This window comes from Apodemus sylvaticus, chromosome 5, assembly GCF_947179515.1.
Source record: "Apodemus sylvaticus chromosome 5, mApoSyl1.1, whole genome shotgun sequence".
NCBI classification, from domain to species: Eukaryota; Metazoa; Chordata; class Mammalia; order Rodentia; family Muridae; genus Apodemus; species Apodemus sylvaticus.
Window position 1 is genome coordinate 12,047,804 of NC_067476.1, and position 26,384 is coordinate 12,074,187.

Genomic DNA, 26,384 nt, shown 5'->3' on the forward strand with positions numbered 1-26,384 from the left:
TATCATGCTCCACATTGTTGGAGACTGGGTGTCTTATTGTTTTCCACTGTGACAGCTAGCTGCCCCACAGGCCTCAGAAGAGTTTGCTGGCACTGCCTTTCATCTTGCTGCAGAAGTGCTGGGGCAACGGAGGCCAGCTACTGCTTTAAGTGGGCTCTGGGGATCTGAAGCCAGTCTTCAAACTTGTGCCAGTTCCTAGTATTGTTTTTTATGGAATTTTGATTTTGATCATTAGTTTGTTGCTAATATTAAGTTTAAGAAACCCAAAGTATTAGATTTAAGAGTGCATGATTTTCCAGGTAGTGGTAGGGTGCGCCTTTAATCTCAGCACTCAAGAGGCAGAGGCTGATAGATCTCTGAGTTTGAGGCCAGCCTGATCTACAGAATGAGTTCCAGGACAGCCAGGGCTACACAGAGAAACTCTGTTTCAAAAAATAAAAACAAAACCAACCAAACAAGAAAGAGTGCATGATTTCACATGTACTTAAAAACTAAGAAATGCTTTAAACATTGAGATTTCATTCTGTAGATTTTTATATAATCCATAGTCATCAGGAAAGTCAGCTACAACTATCTGGACCTACAACTACCTACGTGGTGACGAGGGGCAAGAAGGTCACACACATGCCCACTTCTCCCACTTATCCAAAGCCAACTTAATCACACACACTGCTTCTGGAAGGATTTGGGTCAAGACAAATGCCACTGCATCGTAGCAAGGAGAGGCGGAGGGACAGCAGCTTCCTGCTCACACTGAGGCGGTTCAGCTTCTGCTCACCCTGTGAGTCCTGTGATTGACAGGGTTTCTAATAGTAATGTGTAGAGGCTGGGTGACAGCTCTGAGAGTGGGACTGTTGGGAGAGAAAGGCACCCCTGGGCAGCAACTGCACGACTCTGGGGTGGGGCCTTTGGAGAGGGCTAGTAGTGGTGATCAGAGGGAATGAATTAAGAATCTGTTCTCAGAGCCTGGTGTGGGAGTAGTCCTGCTGCTCAGTCCTCCAGAGGCTAAGAAGGAAGGACATGAGCTTGAGGTCACCCTGAGTTATGAAGTGAGTTCTGGGGTAGCATGGGCCATATGGTAAGATTCTGTATTTAAAAAATCCAAGTTGTATTATGAAGTACTAAAGGCACATTGCTACTGATATATTTATAATTCTAATTTGTTTTAAGGCTGCTACAGTCACTTTAAGTGTAGCACAGCTTAAGCTTAATTTGCTTAGTTTAATCTAATGTACTAAATTTTGCCTGACTTTATTCTAGCAGGGTATAAATACTATTTAATTATGCTTTGTGCATGCGTGCTTGTGTGTGTGTGTGTGTGTGTGTGTGTGTGTAAGATGCACACAGGTGCCTTGCAGAACAGAGGACAATCAGAGAACAATTTACAGGAGTCAGATTTCCCCTTCTACCATGCTGGTTCTCATGGTTGAACAAACAGTATTTTATAAATTAAATGAAAGCAAAGGCATGAGAATATTCAAGTCTGTATGACTGGGTTGGCAATGAGTGGCCCCAGTTTGAAAACTCACCTTAAAGGCATGCAGAAAAAAACTGTATTCATTCTGGTTAGTCCTCCACAGCTTACTTGAGTTGGTCCCCACAAATGAACTCATTCACCTCACTCAGCACAGGCCCCAATGCCTCCTGGACACAACTCCAGGCTGCCCTCCAGCTTCTTCCTTGTCATCCAGCTTTGGTACACGCCCCCTCCTCAAAGCTCAGCTCTGCTGAGTAGCATCCTAGTGAGGATGGCTGCGGTCTTAAGTTTTCAGAGCTAAACTGATTACAGCTGCGTGAGGAAAGTACAACTGATATATATATATTTGTATTATATTTATTAATATATATAAACCTGACACCACACCGCCTTCTCCCTGGGCAGACTATTCTGCTCTACTGTCCTGGCAAGGCGAGATTAAGTCTATGTAAGCTATGAAGTCATGAAGTCCCACAGCTTCCTTTACCTTTTGGATCTCGGGATGAAAAATTTCCCTAGGTCCTTTCTCAAACTTGTCCAGGTTCATGGCACTGAAACAGAGCAGACAGAGTGAGCAGTGAGGCAGGACCTGAAGCAACAGGGAGTAAGGCATAGTTCTCTGGAGAGATGATATTATCAAGAAAAATCACGGTAGATTCTCTGAAGGGCCTGTCACACTGGAAATACAGATCTGCAAGTGAGGGGAGAATGAGCGAATCCACAAACTTTACTAGTTGTCAGTGTAACTGTCCCCTCAGGGCACGCATCAGTTAGAGGCAGTCATCAGGGACTCCTTGCTGTTCTCCCAGATTGCTATTGACTTATTTATTGTCTGTCATTGGCAATTTCATATAGTATATGATACTCTTTACCTCCAAACCACAGAGCTATAGAGACCCTAGGCCTAAATCGTGTAGTTTCCTAGTCTGCAGAATCCCTCCTGCTCCCTGAGGCCTGATTCCTCACAGGTGAATGAGGACAGCTGAGGAGCGACATTGTGCAGCTGAGGTACAGTCACTGAGAAAATGCTGGGAAAGGCAGTGTCTGACAAAGAAGCTACTGTCACTAGGATGTCATATCTTATCTGGGGACAGAGTGACAGGCTCCATCTGGGTGGCAGCTTTCCCTGAGCCTGGGAGGGAGATGAGAGGGAGGTGGGAAGCCAGGGGCAGCAGGCAGATGTGGCAATCCTTTCACTCGCTGTTCCGTGAAGAATAAAGCATATCCCCCAGGGAGCCGTTGCTGACATCTGGGTTTCTATTGCAAAGTATAAAAATAAAATGAAAATGATTTCTTGAGTTTTTTCTAAACCCAAGTGAACACAAGAAAAAAATAGCAGTGGGCAAAAAATGCAGCATAGAGGGATGTGCAGGAGCCATGCCCAGATGTGTAGCATGCTGGCTGTGAGGTCCCTCTTTGAGCCTCCATCTTATCACCTGTATCAATGACAGTCCTGCCGTCTGCGGCTACCTTGAAGACTCTAGGAGGGAATGCCTGGCTTGACAAAGTGCCAGGCATGTCAATCAAGGAAAGCTAATGCACAAGGATCCTAGGAACAGGCAATCCATACAGACCTCCAAGTTGTGTGGGCCTCTGTTCATGAATACTCACCTTAAAATGGACTTCACAGACAGTGTCTTTGTGGGACTGTAGGGGAGGCATATTTTTTGCGTACCCTGGAAGAATCAAAGTACCAGTGAGTGATGAATCCAGCACCCTTTACCTCTCAAGAGCCTCACCTGCTCACTGAGGTGTGGCCATGCCTGTGTGTTCCCACTCTTCTTTAAGGATGGGTATGGGAATAAACATTCTACATAGGGGGAAAAATCCCGCTCTGGCTGACCACACCCCTCCCTCTGGTTACACATTTCTGGTTCTGAGCAGAACTCTTCAACATATCAGGCCTCAGCACCTTGGTACCATGGTGGACAGCTAAACCATCTGCTACAGTTTGGATACAAAACATACAACTGCCCATGTGTTGAAGTCTGTGTCACTAGTCTGTGGCACTATTAGAAGGTGCTAGAAGCTTTAAGAGCTGGATCTAGTGGGAAGTCTCAGGTCACTGGGGTGATATGCTCTCAGATGGGGATGAAGAACCCTGGTCTCTTGGTTCCCAGCTCCATGAGGTGAACATGAGCGTCTCCAGCTCCAAGGATCCTGCTGTGAAGTGTTGCCTCACCACCTGCCTCAGAGCATAGACAGCTGGCCGAGGTCTGAAGCCTCCATGGCTGTGAGCCAACACAGACCTTTCCTCTTTTCATGTCTGGCACCATCTCAGCTTAACAGTAACCTGTGAACCACACCATCCAAGTCTGCCCAAAGGGGATTTGATTGGTCTCTGAGCTAAAAATCAGTTATGGGTCAAAGGTTTAAAAAAAACAAAACAAACAAAATCTTCGTTTGTTCAATGAGACTCAAGTACCATGTCACCAGGTCAAAGACCTTCAACTAGAAATCACCCAAATTTTCCAGCAAGGTTTTAAGAATGTGTTCATTGCAGGCTTATTTGAAGTCATATATTCATTCAATGAGAACTCACTGTGACTAACTCATAGGAAGAGCTGGACAACTTCTGATCTAGTGAACAGGACCAAGGAGCTGCCTGAGTAGTCCTGGGTCCGGACCACCCAGACCAGATGAGCTGGTCCAGTCTTCTCTCCCCACCGTCTACACAGAGTTCTGCAGAGAGCAGATAAGGTCATCAAACAGAACCCACTCAAAGGCCTCTTTGTACTTCTGGCAAATCATAAAACTGGTGTCACTAACAACCAGAATGTTCTTTGCAGGACCAGGGACATCTTTGCAGGAAATGAACAAAGAAGTAAATACTTGTCCTGTGTGCTGTGGGACACTTCTACCGGATTCTCTGTCCAAGCCAGGATCAAGGGCCTAGGGGTAGAGTTCCTTTGCCTTTTCCAGCCTGTGATCTCTGTGAGTAAAGAAACCACTGTACAGGAGACCAGTCTCTCTGGCCTTGCCACTGGTCATGAACAATTGTCTCCATACAGGACCTGAGGCCTCTTCCTGGGTTCTTCACTGGACTAAACTTGCCTTTTTGGTACAGATTAGAAACACTGTCAAACTCAAAATCATGATGATAGTATTTCTCTTCTTAAACTTCCCAGGTCCCTCTGTGGCACGTTCAGCTACACAGGAGGCGCACCTGTTCAAGGCGGCCTCAGCTGCACGTCTCTGCTTAGCCTCCTCCTTGCCACCTTCTCTTCTCAGCAAACATACCACAAGCAACTCTAAAGGCAAGCCCAGACCAGCTTGTGTTGGGTGACAGTGACACCTTCATGAATAACTATGACAGGAGCCTATGCTTTGCAAGGTCTGGACTTGTGGTTTTCTTTACTACACTCTGGCAATGCCCTCCCTTCCCATTTCCTGTCTTCAGCTTTCTAGAGTCAATACTCAAATAAAAGCACTCTATTTTCTGGTTGACACACCGAATGCTATGAGCAGAAGCCGGTGTCAGTACACATCAGGCAGCCAGAGGTGAGCACTGTGCAGATTCAGAAGAACAAGCTGGACATCACCTGGTTTGTGTAACAATGCACATGTGTATGTATGCATGCCTGCATGTGTACACATAAGCTCACATGCTTTCACACACCTATGTGTACTTGTAGAAACTCCCAGAAGTGTGCTATGACAGGCTGAGCAGACAGACTTCGATCCCCCTCTGTTCACCTGCTGCACTCTCTGGATGGGGTTTCTATAGTGAGTTTGAGTTGTTTCTATATACAAACCATCATCATGTGTATAGACAGGACCCAGCTCAGTTCTGGGCATGTAGCCCAGTGGCAGAGTGCTTGCTTAGTATGTGTTTTACCCTGGTTCCATTCCCACCACCTAAAAACCCAAGCATAGGTACACAGAAATGACTGCTTACAGTAAGTAGGGTTATACGTTCTGCTGTTCTAACTGCATTTAACATGAGACAGCACAGACCTGTGTGCACTGGGCTAGGCAGAGACTCATAGTTGTACTTCCCACAAGCCCTAGTGCTAGCTTCCAGTTGTTGGAATTTTGTAACTGGCTTCTGTCAACATTCCCATTTTATTTTTCTCACCTCCCTTCATTGTATCCATTCGTAGCTAGGAGCAAACACTTTCTTGCTGTTGGCCCACAGTTTAGCACCTAGAGGAGAGGCTTTAGATGAAGGCATGGGCTTTAGGTCAGTGGAAGAAGACGAAGGACAGTGGAAGGGGCTGATATTCTTGATGGCCAGCCCTGGGCTGCTTCATGGTGGTTGGAGACTTGAATCTCACCCTCACGCTTCTTTAATAGTGGCCAAGAGTAACCCCACAAAATACTATTTATTGTCTGTTTATCCTTCTTCCTTCTGCCTGGACTACTCCCACCTCCCCTTCTCCTTTGCCAGTGCGCCTACAGTCTTCACCCTTTGGATCCCCATGTACAAGTTCCCCCTGACCTCATTTGCAGGGGTTTTAGCTCTTCATTAGTTTTGTTCCCTACAAGGTGGTGACCACAGTTGCTATTATCATAGATAACTGCTTCAGAAATGGAAATAAGTCCACTTTCCCCTGAATTTGTCCTGCCCACTCTTCCTGAATACCCAGCAACCACCTAAGATAAGGACATAGGTGATGTCAAGAAGAAAGAAGATAGGGTATCAAAACAAGTTTATTCCAGAAAGGCAGAAGGGGTTGGAAGGAAAGAAAGAAAAGAGGGGGCCTATGGGGTTAGATGACAGATCATGAGAGCATAGCAAAACTGCAGTTTTCCCTGTAGTGGCACCTAAGTGAGCCCTGTAGGTAACATGACACTGGAGGAGAGTTGTCTTCCTAGGCAGGACGGCTCCCAGGAATCTGAAGTCCATGTGGCCCCTGTGGAGACATGGTGAAGGGCAGTAGCTGCCAGCATGGATGACTGACTGGCAAGATACAGATATGGGCCTAAGGCCATGGCTTGCAGAACTGAGCCCTGGGTAAGTTATAGAGCTGAGGCCCAGAGGCAAGCAGAGGCCTGAGACTGTGCCAAAGAGGAGCTTCACAAGGCTCAAACAACAAGGCCCACAGACTTCGGGAACACACACTTTCCCAGGACCTAAGCCACAGGAGCGGACTAACCAGTTCTATAGCAGAGGCCATGGGGTGGGGCATGCAGCCCACTGTACATGACTAATTCTATATGAAAACTTCTTTCTCAGATATGTTCTGCTGTCATGAGGTCTCAGCCCTCTCCTCATATGCCTAAAGATCAATTGTTAGAGGAACAACAAGAGGGAAAGTCCAAACCCACAGTCTTCCTGAAGAGGAACCAGAAAGCAGAAGGGTCTGGAATGTTGTAATGAGCAAACAAAAAAAAATGAGCAAACAAAAAACAAAAATAAATAAATAAATACAACAGAAACCAGAATATCACCTGCCTGGTGTAGAAGATGAGAGGCCGGATGAAGGCACAGTAGTTTGTCACTAGGAGAACAAAGGGCACTCACAGACATGTGTGCCCACCACCCCCCACCCCCGGGCTCCCACCACCACTTACATAGGGCTCCTGGACACACTGATGGTTCTGCTTATTACATAGGTGAGCTGGAAGCAAGATTATGGCCCCATTTATGGTGGTGACACGGGGAAGGGATATGTTAGTCCTTCCAAATCTTTTGAGTCATTGGAAAGCACTTGTCCCTGTAGACCTTGGTCCCACTAAAGTCCCTTATAAGTATGCCTCTGATGGAAATGAATTCATGAGAAACACTAAACAAGATTTTTACCCTAGATTTGCTTCAGAAAAAAGAACAATTTCTGAAAATACTACAGACGTTTACTTAAATGGGACGGCAACAGCCAGAGTTGTTAAGCTGGGTCCTGGAGTTAAGTATTCATTCAACACACACTCCTGGAGCTGTGCCGCCATGTCTGGCATTGCAACACATGGGGAGGGCACAGAGGGTAACGTGAATATACCCTTGAGTGGAAAGACACTGAGTCAAAGGTTTACACACAGAATGCATCATGCTCAGTGGTGACATCTTGGTCTCTGAGCTCTGGAGTATACTCCGTCTGTCATCTACATGGAGGGACTTTTGCCAGGCCATCTAACTTCTGTAATTGCAATAGCAGTGAGAGAGATTTAGGTAGTTAAGACAATACCTAGGGGTTCTCAACCTGTGGGGTCACCTAAGACCATCAGAAAACACAGATGTTTATGTAGCAGTATTACAGTTATGAAGTAGCAATGAAAATAATTTTATGGTTCGCGGTCACCATAACATCAGGAACTATATTAAAGAGCTGCAGCAGCATTAGGAAGGTTGAGAGCCACTGATCTAGCATACAGTAAGTGCATAATAAGTGTTAGTTTTTATTCTTCCTATTATTTTAGCTCACTATTTTAGAAGTACCTAATCATAATTTGTTGAATAATAGTGGTTTCTAGAAAATTCTTCTTGGCTCTTTTTGTGAGATAGAGTCTCACATTTGGGGGAGATGACACCAAACTTACTACATAAGTGGCTTTGAAACTCCTGATTCTCTTGCCTCCAATTCCTAAGTGATGGGATCACAGGCATGCACCATCACACCTGGTTTACACTTGGACTGAACACAGGAGGAGTTCATGCAAGCTAGGCAAATGCCCTATCGACAAAGCCTAGCCTCAGCCCTTCTTTCTAGGAAGTTTAAAGTTGTTCCTTTATTCCTATACATTTATGTGTGCATGTAGGTGTGTAGGAGTGTGAGTGTGTATGTTCCAGGACAGCCACGGTTCACAGAGAAACCCAGTCTCACAACAACAACAACAACAACAACAACAACAACAACCACAACAACAACTACAACAAACCCAAAAGTAATAGCTAAGATTAATGAAGTAATATGTTCTATAAACATACTTCTATTTCCCCAAGGCCAAGGCCAAGTGGCTGTGTCTGAGAGTGGCTTAGAGACAGGGGAGAAGAGAAGCAGAGCCCGGAGACCCTAGCACAGAACAGTGGGATTCTGAGCCATCTACAGGGAGAAGAATCACCTGAAAGGCGCTACCTGAACTGAGATGGGATGAACTGCAAGGCCCTCCCAGCACATGTGCTGATCAGGTAACATCAGAGTACAAACACAAGTCAGGTACTCACTGTTTTCCGCCACAGAATCGCACGATACTGAGGGACACGCTGATTATTCTGGTCAGAAAGGGTGACAGACAAGAAGAAGGGGCTCTTCTCTGCATCATTTCCAATGTAATTCTGATGGACTAGAGAAGAGACAGTCAGTGAGGACACAGCTGGTTCCTTCAAGAAGAAGTGGCCAGTCCTCACATGCTATTCCAAGGCTGACTTGGGTAGGACTGACCACCTCCCTCTGCCAGCAAGTGGCTCAGAAATGAACATGTGATTCAACACCGGCTGAGACAGGATGAGAACTCTGCTGAGAGCCTTATAGAAAGGCTCCCTCTCTAAAGATGTCCCCTTCTGCAGGATGTTGTGTCAGGTGATGTCTGGAGCTGCCACAGCCATTGTATGGTCCTAAGGAGGGCAAAGCCATCACACTAAGGTTGAGAATCAGAAAAGGGGAAAGTTTCTAGGCCTCTGATACCACTGAACTGTTGCTGCCACCAACCACAGAGCCTTCCCTGGCTGATCTGTAACTTGCTATGGAGATTTATGTTGGCCTCAAACTTTATTGTTTGATTCCTTCTTGTTTAATCCACTTTGAGGCTTTGCATCACCTCTTTGGATGCTGGTGGCATTCAAACTCAGAGCTTTTGCTGTGAAGCCAATGCTGTGGGCACTCCGTGCACAGCCATGGGGAAGATGGCCGGCACATTTCTTTCTTGGTAAATGCTTCTATATCCCGCACCCACCTAAGCAACCCTGCCTGGCCAGATCTGAACTTTTTAGAATAATATTATAACAGTTTCCTTGTTTTTTATGTGTAGCACATTGGTGTGTGTGTGTGTGTGTACTGTACAAACATGAATGTGTGGGTGTGCATGCCTATCTGTGTACTCAGGAAGTCAAGGGAGGATACTGGGTGTCTTCCTCCTCTGTTCTCAGACTTACTGCCGGTGACAGGATCTCCTGATTAGCTGGATATTCTCCAGGTTGCCTGGCCCGTGATCTCCCAGCATCTACCTTTTTGTCTTTCCAGTGTTGTGTTGTAGGCATGCTTAGCCACGACCAGATTTTTTACTTGGGGCTGGGGATTTGAACTCAGGCTGTCATGTTGCAGTGTAATCACTCTGCCATCTGAGCCTTCTAACTAACTGGTTTTTTAAAAAGACATCACTCTCTTTTCCTGGCTTGAGCATCATGTTTCACAATGGATGCCCCATGGCATATCTCTGCCATTTCAGATTTCACATCAGTTACTCTTCCTCCATTCCCAGTCCCGCTCTCATTAGTGACACATCTGCTCTCTATCTTTCCCTGTGCTCTCTCTAAATGTACAGTCTAAAACCTACGAGCAGCTGAGCTCTTGGTATATGTTAGGCACCAAGTCTTGTCATTCTTGCACAGCTCATTGGAAGCTTTGTTTAACCTATAGGGAAGGATTAGAAACAGCCTCACTTTACAGACAGAGACGCCAAGTCCAAGTCCCAAGGCTAGCGAGAGTGGAACCAACTTACAAATCTGGTCTATAGGCTCTGTGAGGGCAGGGGATGTGGGTCCCTTTGCACAGCTCCTCACAGCTACATATACTGTCTACCAGACAAGTCCTTGTCATTGGTGAGTGAAGGTGGCAGAGCCTGCGGGTTTATGGCCAAGAGCTTGCTCAGGAGACAGTTGTTCTTCATGGTCTCAAATGAAATGCTTAAAACTCATGCAGATAGGGTACTGACCTTGCCAAGTTAAAGCCTTTTTTTTTTCATCCTGAAAATTCTTATTTATCAAAGGGCCCATTCCTATGAGCCTGGGATCCCTCTTAACCTGGGATTAAAACAGCATTAAACCCTAGCCTCTACAGCACTCCTCACAACAGATCAACCCACAATCAAGAAAACTCCGAGTCAAAGCTTTTATCCCACGAAGCTCACTCCTGACCTTACCCTGAAGAGCTCTGATGCTGTTGTCTTGAATGATCTCATTTCACTTGTACATGGTGTTTGGAATTATTATGCAGGTTTGAACATAATTTCTTCCCCCAGTCAACATGAGGACATAATTACCTTGCCCTAAAAAGTACTTGAAATACCACCGGGTGTGGTACTCTGGGTTTTCTAAGTGCACGTCTGTCCTTCGCCAAGTGCCTGGCAGAGCAGCTGCATTCTGTATGGAACAAAGCAGAGCCGTGTCATTAAAATGTTTACTCAGAAAGTGAACATGAAGCTAAGCTAGCAATAAACCAGAAGCTTGGAGAACCAGGGTAAAAAAAGTCAGCATTAAAAGCACACATATAAGGGCTGTAACCACATGTTCTCACCAGCAATGACACCCAGAGTAAAGTCACGCCACAAATCTTCAGGACACAGGAATAAAAATGAGTGAACTCAGTTCTAACAGGTATAAAGTTTTCTCTTCTCTGGTGTATGGCATCTGGATACCTGGGAACTGGTGTTCCCTAGGCTCTGTAGACCAGGTCACCTTAAATTCTTGCTACCCTATTGCCAGCACATTTGGTCTAGAGGACATTTGTTAGCATCTAACTCAAGTTCATTTCTAGAACTTGGAAATGCATCTTAACAATTAGCTAGTTGGTGTGTAAAATATGGACAAACAGAATGAATAACCCTATCAAAAGTCAGTCATTATTAATGCTTTGCATATGTGATGCTTAATCCTGGTTGCCAACTTGACTGGATCTGAAATCAACTAGGGGGAAAGCCACTGGGCATATCTGTAAGAGGTTTTCTTGATGAGTGGGAACAGTGGGAAGAGACATTTTGGTGGATATCAGATCGCTGAAGACCAGTGGATCTCCAGGAATCCTCCAGGCCTTCAGCATCAGACTGGGACTGCTTGAGGTGTCCATCCTTGTGCACCAGGTAGCTACTGGATTTTCAGCCTTTCCAGTAGAAAGACAGTCATCATGGAGTACTCAGATCATACTGTGTAAACTGAGCTAACAGATATTCATTCCATCACTTCTCTTGCTTTAGAAAACTCCAATTAACAGTTGAACTGCCCCCCCCCACCATCCACATAGCTATTTTTTCTTTCTTTCTCCACATCCCTCCCCTTTTTTTCAAGACTGAGTTTCTCTGTGTAGCCCTGACTGTTCTGAACTCATTCTATAGACCAGGCTCACCTTAAACTCAGAGATCTGCCAGCCTCTCTCTGTCGTCAGAGTGCTGGGATTAAAAGTGTGCACTAATACCTGGCTGTTTTTTTTTTTTTCTTTCTTAAAGCATGGAATCAGACCAAATCATACAGTCTGAAGGATTTCCTTTCCAGTTAATATATTTTTACACACAAACACACACACACACACACACACACAATTTCTGTGATATTACACCTAAAGTTCTATACTAGTTTATTATGTGGATTTACTACAAATGCTTAATGATAAGGAAATTCTAATAAATAATGTATGATTTGCATCTAATTCCACATGTACATAATTACTTGTCTGACTGCTTCTACAGAATAAGTTCTTAGGAGCTGAGTTGTTTTGCCAAGAGGTGTGCTCTCTGAAAGGATTTGCCAACCCATCTCTAGAAGGCTGGTACAGCATCTCAGTTCCAGTGGCAGGGCCTGAGGACACTGGCATTTCTTAACAGTTTAATAGTAAAGATGTAATCTCAATGTGTTTATATTTGTGTTCTTTTGTCTAATAGGTAGACTAAACATTATTTCTATTTAAAAACTGATAAACCAGGTGTGGTAGCACATGCCTTTAACCTAGCACTTGGGAGGCAGCGGCAGGAGGGGTTCTGTGAGTTCAGGGCTAGCCTGGTCTTCAGAGTTCCAGTACAGCCAGGGTTTTGTACTTAAGACTTTGTTTCAAACAAAACAAAAACTATGATTTGTGTGTGTGTGTGTACATGTACACACGTATGAAGGTGAGTCAAAACCAGGGAAGAGGGCATCTTAAGATGTTAGATCACCCTCTAACTATTCCTTTGAGGAAGGAACTCCCTGAACATGAAGCTTGCATTTTCTCATCTAGGCTGCAAGTCAGCACACCCCAGTGACCTCCTGTCATTCACAGGCACCCATCTGGTTAGTAGCTGCTGAGATCCAGGTTGTCATGATCATGTAGCAAATACTCTTAAACCATTGAGCCATCCCTCCTTTCCCATTCGTTTTTATTGTGTGCTGTGTTGTGTGTGTGGAAGCACGTGACATTGAGCATGTGTGGAAGTCATGCCGTGTGAGTTCTGAGGACGGACTAAGGTTGTCAGGCTTGCAGCCAGCATCCTCACCCACTGAGATGTCTCACTGACCCACTTCTTTAGGCTGAACTCACTGTTTTATTCTGTGCTTACTCCCTTGAGAATTAACGTACTCAAATGACAATGGCCTTAATCCAACTTCATATTTATTGGTCATTTGTGATTTTTGTTTTGTGGGATACCTATTCATGTTTTTTTTGACTCCCTAAGCATTGTATAGTATTTTAAAAATAATTTTTGAAATCTTTGAAACATAGAACAAACCATTTCTTCTAATTAAATTTTTATTCCAAACTTGTTTATGGCCATTTTGGCCTCAGGGATATTCTAAACTTCTCAGACTTGCATCATGTGGCTCTACTGTGTTAGTCTATATTAGAAAGACTTCCCCATATCATTACTAATAAAGCTGCTCATGCTATACCGTGTTATACATGTTCTCTCATACTTCACTGTCAATGGTTGGATATATATTATTAAAGATCAATTTCCCACTAATACTTTGTCAACTAACCCAGATATAATTATTGAACAGCCTGTCACGTCTCATTTAGTTTTAATAAGATTAATTTGTTTTTTTTTTATTTTGTGTGTGTGTGTGTGTGAACTTGTGTCATATGAGCACAGATGCCCACAGTGGTCAGAAGAGGTCATCAGATCTTCTGAAGTTGGAGTTACAAGTAGTTGTGAGTTGCCTTGTAGGTACTAGAACTGAACCTGGGTCCTCATCAAGAGCAGTGAGAGTTCTTAACCTCTGAGCCATCTCTTCAGCTCTTTTCCTATCTTCACGAGACATTAAATCTTCTTACAGTGAACATGTGGGTCTTGATGCCAGGCTGAGACTGTGTTTAAAGTTACCGGGGAGAAGCTCTTTGGAGTTTACACCGTCCCATGCCTGGAAAACAGACCATTCAGAACATGTGCTGTGATTCTGTGATGTGTGGCAGGTGACAGGCTTTGGTGACTTTTTAGATGGCTGTGACCAGTTCATACCATGTTGAAGTTTTCTGCAATTTTGATTTTACAGAGAGGCTTTCAAATCTTTTCTTTGCTAGATCTTTGTAGGCAAGATTAAAAGGAAGAGAAGGCTGCAAGGCAATAGCTCTTCTGATGATTGGTTCTTAGATGGCTGAACCTCCCTATTGGGTCATGATAGATTCTCTGAACTGACCATTGGACGTTTAAAAAGGATGTGCGTGTTGGGTTGTTCTGAGGGATCTGCTGGCCTCTTCTGTGTCTCTGCCATGCTCTTTGGCTTGCACTGCCGTATGAGGTGAATGAGGAAGCGGTCTGTGCCATGGCTCTGGGCATCCGGGCATCTGCTGAGTGCTCTAAATGCCAAGTTGCATGCAGAATCCTCCAGCTGCCTTTGTGTGGAACCACTACCAACAGTTTATGAGGAAACCGAATGCTTCCCAAGCGGGGCTGCTGACCAGCAGAGCTGGGGCTGAAATTCCTCCAGTCATATGCGGGTTTTGCTTGTTTTTAAAATCTTACCTATTATATTATTGTTTGTGTCCTTTTAAAATTGATCTGGGTTTTTAGCACACTAGGGAGTAAAACTGAAGGTTAAAGGTTTTATGTTTTGTTTTTTCTGCAGAAACAGGGTTTCTCTGTGTAGCCCTGGCTGTCCTGGAACTTGCTGTGTAGACCAGGCTGGCCTCGAACTCAGAAATCAGCCAGCCTCTGCCTCCTTAGTGCTGGGATTACAGGCGTGCACTACCTCCATCCAGTTAAAGTTTCTTGTTTTGTCTTAAGATTTTTTCTTGATTTTCATCAAAAGCTATGTTTATACATATATAGTTATATGGAAGTAATTTTAAGCTTACCTAAAAGCTATAAGAATAAGAACAGGTATACATGGAGCCCGAGTTTGATGTTACCTGGTCTCTCATGGAACCTGAAGCTCACAGACTGGCAAGGATTTCCAGACAGTCCAGGGATCCATCTGTCTCTGAACCCCATGCCACTGCTGGGGCGCCTGTTGCTGTGCCTGGCTCTGTACATGGGTGCTGAGGGTCTGAGCTCAGTGCTCACATTTGTACGGGTAGTCTGCCAACAGAGCTGTCCACCCAGAACATACCATTCTTCCTGAGCCACTGAAGACTCAGTTGTACAAGCAAAAGCTCTTTATCCCTAAAAACTTCAGTATTTATTTCTCAGGAAAAGGGGTCTTTTCTTACATAACTAGAACATAGCCTTTTTCTGGGTGCTGGGGTTTGAACCTTGGACCTTCTATATGCTAGGCAGGCACTCACTCAACCACTAAGCTACCTCACTAGACCTGCAGTTCAGCTTTATCAATTTCCTAAAGTTAGCATCTGTACAATATATTATCATCTGTATTCCACACTTGTCAACATACTCAATGCTGATGAAAGCTCCCGGCTTCAGCACATGATCGTTTTTTTTGTTGCTGGGTCTCATTTAGATTCCCTTCGGAACATCGTCAGATTTTTGTCTTCTATGACACTGGTATTTTGAAGCACACTGTGTCCTCCCTTCCCTGCTTTTTCAGTAAAGCACGCTCTATCTTATGGCTGTCTGATCCTTCTTCACAAACAGATCCAGGGTCTGCAAACACCAGGGCCAGACAGAACACCACATGGGGAAGGTTTGTCCTCGGCTCATCTAGATAAACTCACCTAAGCTTCCTGTGTGCTTCCTGTTGGAAAGGTTAACCATGAGACCCTCATGGTGTTTCCTCTTCATTCTGACCTTTTGGGGTGACTTAGAAGCAGCAGTGAATTGGCATCTGTTCTTTGGCGGAATTCTGCGTGATTCATTATCTACAGTCACTTGTCTTTCACCATGAGTCCTGGCAGCACTCCTGCCCCACAAATCTTTCCATTATGCAACCAGGTCCATGCAGCTAAGGCCTGATGCTGGGCATACTGGCCAGCCTCAGGTCTCAACCTACCCAATAAAGGGGTACCCAGGCCAGGGAGCTAGCCTCAGTCATTCAGACTCCAGAGAGGTCGGTGTCATGGTTTCAAGGCCCTAGACCCTAGGAAGCTCCAAGAGAGCTTTAAGAGATCTCTGTGACCCCAGCACAGGCTTCGGGAGGCTTTCTGATGCAGAAACCACAGAAGTTTCTTGTGAGCAGAGCCTTAGTTCAGTGCTCCTCAAATGTGGTGCAATGTGTGCTTCTGGTTCTGCTACGAACCTGCTTCCCCAGAGCTCTCTCTGTGGAGCCTGTGAATTTTCTCCACTTTTCCCTTCCTTTTCCCTTTCCTCTCCCTCCTCTTTCTTTCTTCCTCCCCTCCCTCCCTTCAGTACTGAGGACCAAAGCCATGTCCTCCTGCATTTGAACAAGCATGCAGGTAACTCTGGTAACAATGACTTTTGAAAAGCAATGATCTCTACCAGGGATTTAACATTACAGAGTTTATGAAACTTGATGCTGGGCTGGGTCTCTAATGTATTAAAAATCCTATGTATATGTACCATAAATTATGTTTAGAATGTTTTCCTTTTATCATAGTATTTTTAAACAATTTTTAAAAGATTTATTTATTTATTATATGTAAGTACACTGTATCTATCTTCAGACTCTCCAGAAGAGGAGGTCAGATCTTGTTACTGATGGTTGTGAGAGCCACCATATGGTTGCTGGGATTTGAACTCAGGACCTTCAGAAGACTAGTCAGTGTTCTTAACCTCTGAGCCATCTCTCCAGCCCATCATAGTGTTTTATTCATTTAAAAATAAAACTCTGAAGCTAGGCAGTGGTGGCGCATGCCTTTAATCTCAGTACTTGGGAGGCAGAGACAGGTGGATTTCTGAGTTTGAGGCCAGCTTGGTCTACAGAGTGAGTTCCAGGAAAGCCAGGGCTATACAGAGAAACCCTGTCTCAAAAACCAAACCAAACCAAACCAAACCAAACCAAACCAAACCAAACCAAACCAAACCAAACTAAACCAAACCAACCAACTAACCAACCAACCAAACAAACAAACCAAAACTCTGAGAGGGGCTTACAGGCTTAACTGCCAGAATCTTTGAAGTTCCTGCCTTGGACCACATATGCCCCCTACCTCAGACCTGAGCATGACAACTTCAGAGCAGAAGAATCCAGGGAGAGGCAGGGCTGTGAGCAATGACATAATGTGTACCTCTACTGAGCCAACTGCTAAGGGTGAGGTAGTTTATAAGGACAAAAAAGTTATTTTACTTGTATCTTCACTGAATACTTAACTGAAATAGGAGTGTGGGGAACCCCAGTACCCAAAAGTTGTGTGTCTCACAGAACTAGATACCTTCTCTCCCTTGTTAAATGCACACAATGAGGAGAGACAGAGTGCTCATAGAAACTGATATAAGAAATGAAGAACCAAGCAAAACACTCTGCCCAGGACCCCAAGAAAATGAGCTCTGTATTCTGATGATGCGGAGAACTGGCAGAGAGCAAAGGGTGACTAGGAGGCAGAGGTCAAATGATTTTCTCTGTGGGTCAGCCTTGTAACTATGGTCTAGATGGAGACACAATGTTTTCACACAGCCCCGCCATTCATTTCCCCAACCATTATCCAATCACAGCCGACTGCCAGCTTCTCTCACCATGGACTACACAGGAATGAAACCCTCTCATGTGTTTTCATCTAAGCCAGGCTTTACATCCTTCAAGACTGTGTGTGGCATTCTCCCTGTGGTGGTGCAGTGACTTTGTTTTCTTCATCTCCATACAGTCCACAGGACAAATCCCAACAGTGATGTCTTTGCTGTCCTGTGGTTGGATGCTTAGGCTGGATGCAACTGACGCCACTGAATAGGGTGCTCCTTGGTGGACACACACTCAAGCTTTCAGTTTCAGTAGGGATGGCCAGACAGATTTCCAGAGAAGACTCACCACCTCATGCTCCTACTGGCAATGTAAATTTAACTAAAAACCACCCAAAATACCCGACTCTGCTTGATTGTCCCCAAATATTTGACTTCTGGCAAGAAATCCCCATATACATCCAGGCTACAAGTGAGGCCACAGCTTTATGTTATGGCTGTGAGCCCTCTGAGTCCTCTCCATAGTAAGGTTGGCAGAGGGCTGGATGCACTTAAGTAGCTTCAGCTCCCAGGCTAAGCTGCTGAGGTAACAGCAGGACACAGCAGGCTGGACTTTTTCTTCTTTTAAAGACTCTCTCTGTATTTTTAAACCACAGTGGCATTGGTTGGAGTGGGAAATGTCTCCCACAGGCCCAGGTATCTGAATGCTTGGGTCTCAGTCACTGGGCTGTTTGGGAGGGTTAGCTGGTGCAGCCTGGCTGGAGAAGGTCTATGTCTGGGAGCAAGCCTTGAGACTACACAGCCTTGTCCCACTTGGCCCTCACTGTCTGCTGCCTGCATTAGGGACAGGAGTCCCCAGCTTCTTGCTCCTGCCACAATGCCTGTCACTCGCCACCACGCTTCCCCACCGTGATCGACTCTTCCCTTCAGGCACCACAAACTAAAATAAACTTTCTCCCTTGAGCTGTCTTTGGTCATGAGACTTTAGGACAGCAATATAAGAAGACAAATACAGAATCATTACAATTGTAAACATAAACATAAGCTCGTTGCAAAAAAAAAAAAAAAAAGTGAGACCAAACAAAACTTTTCTCCTCCATCCTCCCAATCCATTTCTTTCCCACAGTAAAACCATGAGACACAATTGGCTTGAATACTCCTGGGTCTTTGTTGTGCATTTATAAAGATGTGTTTACTTTACATATGCATACACACACACCATACATTCACATACTATACCTGCACACATACACACACATGCATATACACACAGTAGTGGTACATATTATACTGACATCGTTTTTTCATTACAGAACATGCCTTGGGGCCTGAGACTGTAGCTCTGTTGGTAGAGCACTTGTTGACCATGCCACCAGGCCCTGGTCCCACCCCAAGAACCACAGAAAGCAGCCACGGTGGTGCAGGCCTGCAGTCCTAGTACTTGAAGAGTGGAAGCAGGAAGATCAGTTTAAGGCCATCCTAGGTTACACAGACAGACTGAGGCTCGGCTGAGGCAAATGAGATCAAAAGAAAGGAGGAAGGAAGAGATGGAGGGTATGGAGGAAACTGATAGATCTAGCTTGTTCCTGTTAATACCTGCTTACGGTCATTTATTATTATTATTATTAATTTTTATTTATTATTATTATTATTGTTGTTGTTGTTGTTGAGTTAAACACTTGAGCCACACATGGTGGCACACATTGTAATCCTAGCACATGTGAGGTAGAGGCAGGAGGTTCATGAGCTCAAAGCTCCCATAGGCTACACAGAGTTTTAGTATAAACTGAGTGAGCTATATGGTGAGACCCCCATCTCAAAATAAAACACAAAATTTTAAAAGATCCAAACAACAATTCCATTGGGTAGAGACTTAGAAAATACGTAGCTTGCTTAGAAATGCATAAATGAGGACACGGAGGCCCTATAACTGCTTCTGACATTGTTATTCTCTAGAAGTACATATTTTTTAAAGATTATTTTAAAAACAATTTTCAGTTATGTTCAGGTGTATGGGGATATGCACATATGTGCAGGTGACTGCAGGGGCCATAGGCGATCTCAGGATCTTCCCGTAGTAACCTCTGTCCTCTAACACTGGAGCTACCGGCACAGGCAGCCACAGCTTCGGTGTGGATGCTTGGGATTAGGACTTGGGTCTTCATGTTTGCAGAGAAAGTGCTCTTACCATCTGAACCCTGCTCTAGTCCAACTTCATTCTATCTAATAGACTACAGTTCTGCAATTAAGCAGTCTAGTGTACAGCTGGACTGTAACTCACAATCAATCTCTAGGAGAGAATTAGGGTTATTCTGGCTCTTCCCCTATTTTAAATATTGCTGTAATACCCAAAGAGAAATTGCTAGCCAGATGATACGCTCTTTATTATTAACTGCTCTTCCCCCTAAATTGGGTTTTCATGTCCCCAAACAGCACACAACTTTCTTGTGCTGACAAAGGTAAACGTGTGAAGAGCTGGAAGACTGTCTCCTCTGTTTTGCCATCAACTAACTGACATAAGAGGGCGCAGGGAGGGCCGTGGCCCACCCAGGGCAATGCTCCTTTTAATTAATAATTGGAATGAGCATGCAGATGGCAGGACGAGCTCATCTGAAGGAGCTGCAAAGCTGCTCAGTGGGGGAGCTAATAGGACAGGTGACAGAATCAAGATGTCACAAAACTCCTGACAGTTAGTAATTGTGGGATGTGTTAATGAGGTTATACTCCATGCAGACTATGAAAACCTTGTGCTTACGTATAAAACACAAACTGCTTGAGGCGGTTCCAGGTGCCGCAGAGCAGGACCCATCTCTATCCTACTCAGCACAAAACTGACTTAGAGACAGGAAGTCACATTAGTTGTAGGCTGAAATTTAAATCCTAAAGCCATCTCGGCCACACCCTGAGGCAGCCTCGAGCCTCAGCAAGTCTCCTGAGCTCAACTGCCAGACAGAGGAGGCTCATCATCCTCAGAGTATCTCCAGTAAGGAACAGCTGGGCCTGCTTCTTCTATGGTTCTGTGGAGCATACCCAGTGTTCTGCATTAAGATGTGAGGACTTCAATTCAAAAAGCTCTGTGTCATGAGGGCAGTGTAGTGGTACAGCACTTTCCTAGAATGATGAGGCCCTGGGATTGTTCTCAGCATTGTAAATTATAATAAAATTATCTTTATTTGGATATGCTAATTACCCTTATTTGATAACTCCATGAGATACGTATGTATTCAAAGTTTACATTGTGAGAATAGGGGGCGTAGCTCAGGAAGAGTGCTTAATACTCATGAAACCTGAGTTCAATACCCAGCACTGCATGAACTGGCATGGTGGTGCATGCGTACCTGTAGTCCCAGTGTTCTGAGGACATGGAGGCAGGAGGTCTCATCCTTAGGGAAACTGAGATTCATTAAAGAGGCTGTGGGTCCCCCTCCAGGCTGCTGTGGGCAGAGCAGTCCCATGTGTCTACTTGACTTTATGACAATCCTTGAAAGAAGGTGTGAAATTACCAGTATGACTCCATGATGGTATTTCCCCTTCATATATGCTTTGTGCAAAGCTCTGGAAAATTCTTATCTGTCCCTTCAGGGCTCAGTTTAGGCAACTCATCTGTACTCATGGGGTCTCTGTGCACTGCCCCAGCTGAGGGCTTGGTCAATGCAGGAACTGAGGCATCCTTACCTCATCTGTAGAGCCATTCTCCACTCGGAATCTTCCTGCCCTTTGGATGGCTCCATCGGCATCACTAGAGATAAGCTGGGAGGGAAGAACATGCAGTCAGATAGCTGAGCCTCCATTTGCAAAGTTTCTGTGACTCCCTCCTCAAAGCAGCCCCATTTACTGACACTAGCTGGTGGACCCAGCTTAGAAACAGAGTCTCTGGGAAGCTCAAGGCCTTAGGCATCTGAGAGCATGTCCCACTTAGATGATCCACGGGTAAACAGTCTTGATCCACATCACATGGATGTGATAGCAGCTCGCAGATGGGAAGCCTCAAAGCCAAGCCCAAGCTCAGCCACCTTCCTGGAAAGCCTGGAGAACAATTAGTGACTGGCACACATTCAAGGCGTAACCATTGGAGAAGGCTCTTGGGCTTCATTCAGTTTTAAACAGTGTCTGGAAGGCCAATGTGGCCCTTTGAAGGCCAGCTGTGTGCAGCTTGCCAGTAGACAGCCTTTAGGGAGCTCGCTGCTAGAAAGTGGTGAGCAGAAAGGAGACAGGACCTTGGCCCAGCAGTCCTTAAGCTACCCTCAAGATGGCTTCCCTCCAGCCTTCTCAGAAGCAACATGGAAAATGGTGTATATATGATTTCCAACTGTTAAAATCTCCCTGCGGTTTATAGCAAAGGTCTGCCAACAGTGTCCACATCCAAGTGGCTCAGAGCACATTTACCTGGGGGCTGGGGAACCCTTCTCCCCTCTACCCCACGCTCTCTCCCACACCGGAACACCCTCTTATGACTGCTGCCTCATACTTTCACCGCTGTTTCAAAGACGGTACATTTTCAGAACCACCCCACACAAGCAAATTCCACCATACTAAAGGATCTGAAAAAAAAGATTGGAATATTTTTCTCATGGTAAATATGAAAATAGAAGGCAGGGGGATCTTTGAGTTCAAGGTCTACATAGAGAGTTCCAGGTTAACCAGGGATGCAGTGAAATTCTGTTTCAAAACACAAAGTTGGGTGTGCTGGAGAGACGGCTCAGCAGTTAAGAGCACTTTTTGCTCTTGCAGAGGACTTGGGTTCAATTCCTAGCACCCACATGGTAGCTAACAATCAAATGTAATTCTGGTTTCAGGGGATCTGATGCCTTCCTCTGTCCAGATACTAGGTATCATGTGGTACATAATACACAAACTAAAATCTAAACATTAAACAGAGAGAACATGAGAGATGGTCCTGATGCTTAGATAACTTGTTATTCTTACAGGTGACCCAAGTTCAGTTTCCAGCACACACATGGTGCCTTACAAGTGCCCGTAACTCCAGTTCAAGGAGATCCACCCTCTTCTAGTTTCTGTAGGCACCAGGTACATATGTGGTGCACATACATACATGCAGGCAAAACACTCACATGCATTAAATAAACATCTAAAATATGAAATTGCATTGTTTTCCTTTATTATGTGCTCCAATATACCATGCATGCTTAGCTCCTAGCACAAACATTCTCATTTACCTTATGTAATAACAACACGAAGTAGGTACTAGTATTAATCTGTTTTAGTGAAGAAAAGGCTATAAAACATCACAGCTACAGTTACATGACTAGGTGACAGAGCAGAGCTTAGATGTGATAGTAGCAGCTGGGCCTCAGAAGCTGGCAATGCTCTCCAAGCTTCACCTCATATAGAAGGTTCAAAACAGGCCCAGGGTTTACTACTAATCCTCCGTCTGCAAAGTAACCTCTGGACACACATGGCGGGTGTCTATGTCTATGGTTGGCAATTGGCAGTGTATAAGCAATCCCATATTGTCTTAAGGCAGAGAGTGGGCAATGGAATTTTGTCTTGTCCAAACAGAGGTCTGAGTCCCTCTTTTGAGTGACAGTGAGTTTGTCTCTCTTCTTAAGAGCTTTAAGCCATACTGGCAAACCCTGGTGGGGTTTAAGTCATACATGCTAGCTTCCCTTTGGAGGGACTGTGGCTAAGGTCAGCCATGTGATCAAACCCACCAGGAAGCCAGCCGGTCACTCTGCCAGTGCTCTGTATGTCACAGTCAGCCCAAGCCAGGGTTCCACTGAGAGGACATTTGGAAGCTCTACGTGGGGACTCACATGAATTCTGCTTATGCTGACTGTGTCCTTTTGGCCATCACAAAACTAAGTGTGCTAACAGTTCTATCAATGAGTTTATAATTCTAGCAAACTATAAAAATGGAGAGTACTCAGGGCACAGACTGTGCAGGAGGGATCAGAAGGAAGGGAGAGCTTGTGTGCTGACTTTCTCTGAGGCCAGTTCTGACTGAGTGAAAGGGCCGAGAGATGGCTCCATGGGGAGACCCATTTACTGAGCCAGCAGGGTCACCTGAGATTGAGTCCCAGGAGGTACATAAGGGAGAAAAAGAGAGTCTGCAGAGTCGCTGTCTTTCCGTCCATCCACACATAGACTATGGCATGTGTCCCAACACAAACACACACAGTAGTAATGAAGTCCAAGTGAAAGACATGGTTAGACCTCCAGGACAGTGGGTACCCACTCACTGCTAAAATACAGGGAACAGCAGAGAGGCAGCGGTATGGCGATGCTGCTGCAGGCTGCGGCAGGGGTTGGGATGAAGTATCTGGGGTTACATCAGGACCCGGCAGGAGCAGAGCACCACAGTTAGTTCACAATGTCTCTCCGGTAGAGGAAGGGAAATCTAAGTTGGCAGTGTCTTGGCCACGCAGCCTCATGGAGGACTTGGGAGAAGAGCTGATGCCATGCATGATTCACTCACATATCCAAGAAATCCCATGAGCAGTAGTTCCACTACAGCCCCAACACTGCCAAGCAAGGCAACCCTGTCCTTTCCCTTTGCTGAAATTAGAACAAGAGGCATAAAGCTTGTCTCAACTTGGAAAGTCTGAGAAGAAAGGAAGAATATACTTCACTATTTAATAGCTGGGAAAGAGTCAGTGCCCTTTGAACTCAGGGCCATGAAATCCAGAAAGAAACTTGACTCAGATCTCAGACTAAGGCTCTCACCCCTCCCTGCATGGCTGCGGCTGCTTCCTAACTGACCTGGTCTCCTACACCCTGCTTCCTTCCAACCCCGCTTTCATGCGGTGGCTGGTGGACCTGGTAAGTCCCAAGTGTTTGTGGCCCACACTCCCACCTCTCTGCTGCCTCTCCTCTTCCGTCATCTACAAGCTACTGCTTTCAACTGAGATGGTCATCCCCACTTCCCAATCTACCCAAGTTCCTCTGCTTCAAGATGCCTTCCCTGACCTCTCGCCTGGGCAAAGGGTCACTCAGCAAAGCTGGGCTTTCTCTTCTTTCCTGCGATTGTTGGCTTCACTGGGTCTCTCCTGGGCAGCCTTTGTCCCTTAAGCCCCATGAGGACAGCGACTGCATTCGTCGGTGCTCACTGCAGCATCTGCAGAGCTAAGCCCACTGTGTGCTGGAGAGCGGGGATTTATCGGGCCTCCATAATCAGCAGATGAAGGCTGAGATCCTATGGACCATGGGGCCGATCCCTGGAAGGCACAGTAGGCTCATGGCTCATTGCTCATTGCTCATGTGAGAAGTGTTAGTCAGTCTACTGGTTTATCACATGGGAGAGAACAAAGAGAAGGAAGAGCCAAGCAGCCCAAACCAACAAGCGCAGGGGGAAGTCAGCCTGGAGAGTTCCTAACAGACTCTTGTAGGCTTAAACAACCGCCACTGAGCATGTTCTAGAGGGGCTTCCCAGACCGAGCACTGACTGGGAAGGAGGTTGTGCTAGTGACATGCAGGCTGGACACGCAGTGGCAGCCCCAGAGGCCCACCCTGTCCCCATTCTATAGCTGTCTAAAGACTGTCACACTGGATGATGAAAAGCAGAGTGGCCCAGATAACTAAGGGACCAAAACCCCCAACATTACAGAAAGTCTTTTACCACAGAAGAAACACTGTTGCCAGGTAGCCCTCCTTATCTAATTACTCCTCACAGACATCTGCTCTGACCTATTAAAAGCACAGAAAATTGACACTAAGCATTTTGTTAAAAGACTGGACTCGGTATCCCCCAGAATGCATCAGAATGCCCACAGCACAAACCCATAAGTCCTCTCTTCCAACCCATCCACGTACACAGTGGTCTATGTGCTTTAAGGTCCACTTCCCTCCACGATGCCATAGTCATATTTGGACACAAGTCTGGACTTCATTTCCCACGAGCTGGCTGATCACCTGACTTGATTGCAGATGTGCAGAAGTCCTGGGTGGCATGTATAGAAACATCCTCAAGAGCCAGGCAGTGGTGGCACATGCCTGTAATCCTAGTACTTGGGAGGCAGGGACAGGCGGATTTCTGAGTTTGAGGCCAGCCTGGTCTACAGAGTGAGTTCCAGGACAGCCAGGGCTACGCAGAGAAACCCTGTCTCAAAAACCCAAAAAAAAAAAAAAAAAAAAAAAAAAAAAAAAAAAAAAAAGAAAGAAAGAAAGAAAAAGAAAAGAAAAAAGAAAAAGAAACACCCTCAAGACTCAAGAGGGATATGCCTTTCCATGGTCCCTTTCCTTGACTCTATCAATAACTCCAGTGATCAGAGAGGCCACAGAATCCCATACAAAAATGGGAGAAGCATCCCGAGCCTGCCTGTGGGGAGCACGACCACCAATCACTCACAGTAGCTAGCTGGGTGTGAAGGACAATGAACTCATTAGATCCTGCTTCACTGTTCTGTCTGTAAGGGAGGAAATCACTCACTCTGCAATAAGTTCACCATTCAAAACATAGAAACTGAACTGAAGCGTCGGAACATGTGTATTTGAAGAATAAAGAGCTTAATAGACTTTGATATGTAGCCAAGGCTATCTCTGAATTTATGATCCTCCTGCCTTAACCACGTGAGTGCTGGGATTACAAGTATGTACCTCTGCAGCTGCTCATAAGTGTACAACTTCTCAACACATTTATCCAACTTTATGAAAAAAAAATATGAAGCTAATATTGAACAGTAACACAAATAATCCCATAAGGTACTATATAAGAAAAAAATTCTGGAAACTGCTGTAAAACTGTATAGATCCTATTCCAGTATAATGCAACTGAATGAGATGTTCAGTTCAAAGAACAAAGCAACTGGAAACTCAAAATCTACATTTGAGGATTCGCAAACCTGAGAATTAAACAGTGAGGACAATGAGCGCAGCAACAACACACGGTGCCACAGATATTTTAATTATAAGAAAACTCATATTCTGAAGTGATTAAACAGGAAGGATGGGAGCAGGGACTTAGGCATTTGCTTCTAGCAGACATGACAAGGAATCACAGAGCACAGCCAGGGCAGGGAGGACAGGGGCTAGGAAAAGGTCAGAGAGCAGAGTGCAGGATAAGAAGAAAGACAGGTGACGGCCTGAGGTAACCGCTACAAAGCAAAGGGCAGACAGCTGAGGTAGGATACACCAGTCATCCCAGCTT

General features: G+C 45.2%; 1 protein-coding gene across 3 annotated transcripts in view; it reads right to left on the minus strand.

Moving 5' to 3' along the window:
- Positions 1 to 26,384, minus strand: part of Garnl3 (GTPase activating Rap/RanGAP domain like 3) — a 149,238-nt gene that overhangs the window by 56,710 nt on the left and 66,144 nt on the right. For all 3 annotated transcript variants that reach the window (XM_052182226.1, XM_052182228.1, XM_052182225.1), the window contains exons 4-8: positions 20,957 to 21,031; positions 10,613 to 10,712; positions 8,580 to 8,698; positions 3,089 to 3,153; positions 1,965 to 2,028 (exon numbers count right to left, since the gene is read on the minus strand). In XM_052182226.1, coding sequence (XP_052038186.1) covers positions 1,965 to 2,028; positions 3,089 to 3,153; positions 8,580 to 8,698; positions 10,613 to 10,712; positions 20,957 to 21,031 — 423 coding nt within the window. The remainder of the gene's footprint in view (positions 1 to 1,964; positions 2,029 to 3,088; positions 3,154 to 8,579; positions 8,699 to 10,612; positions 10,713 to 20,956; positions 21,032 to 26,384) is intronic.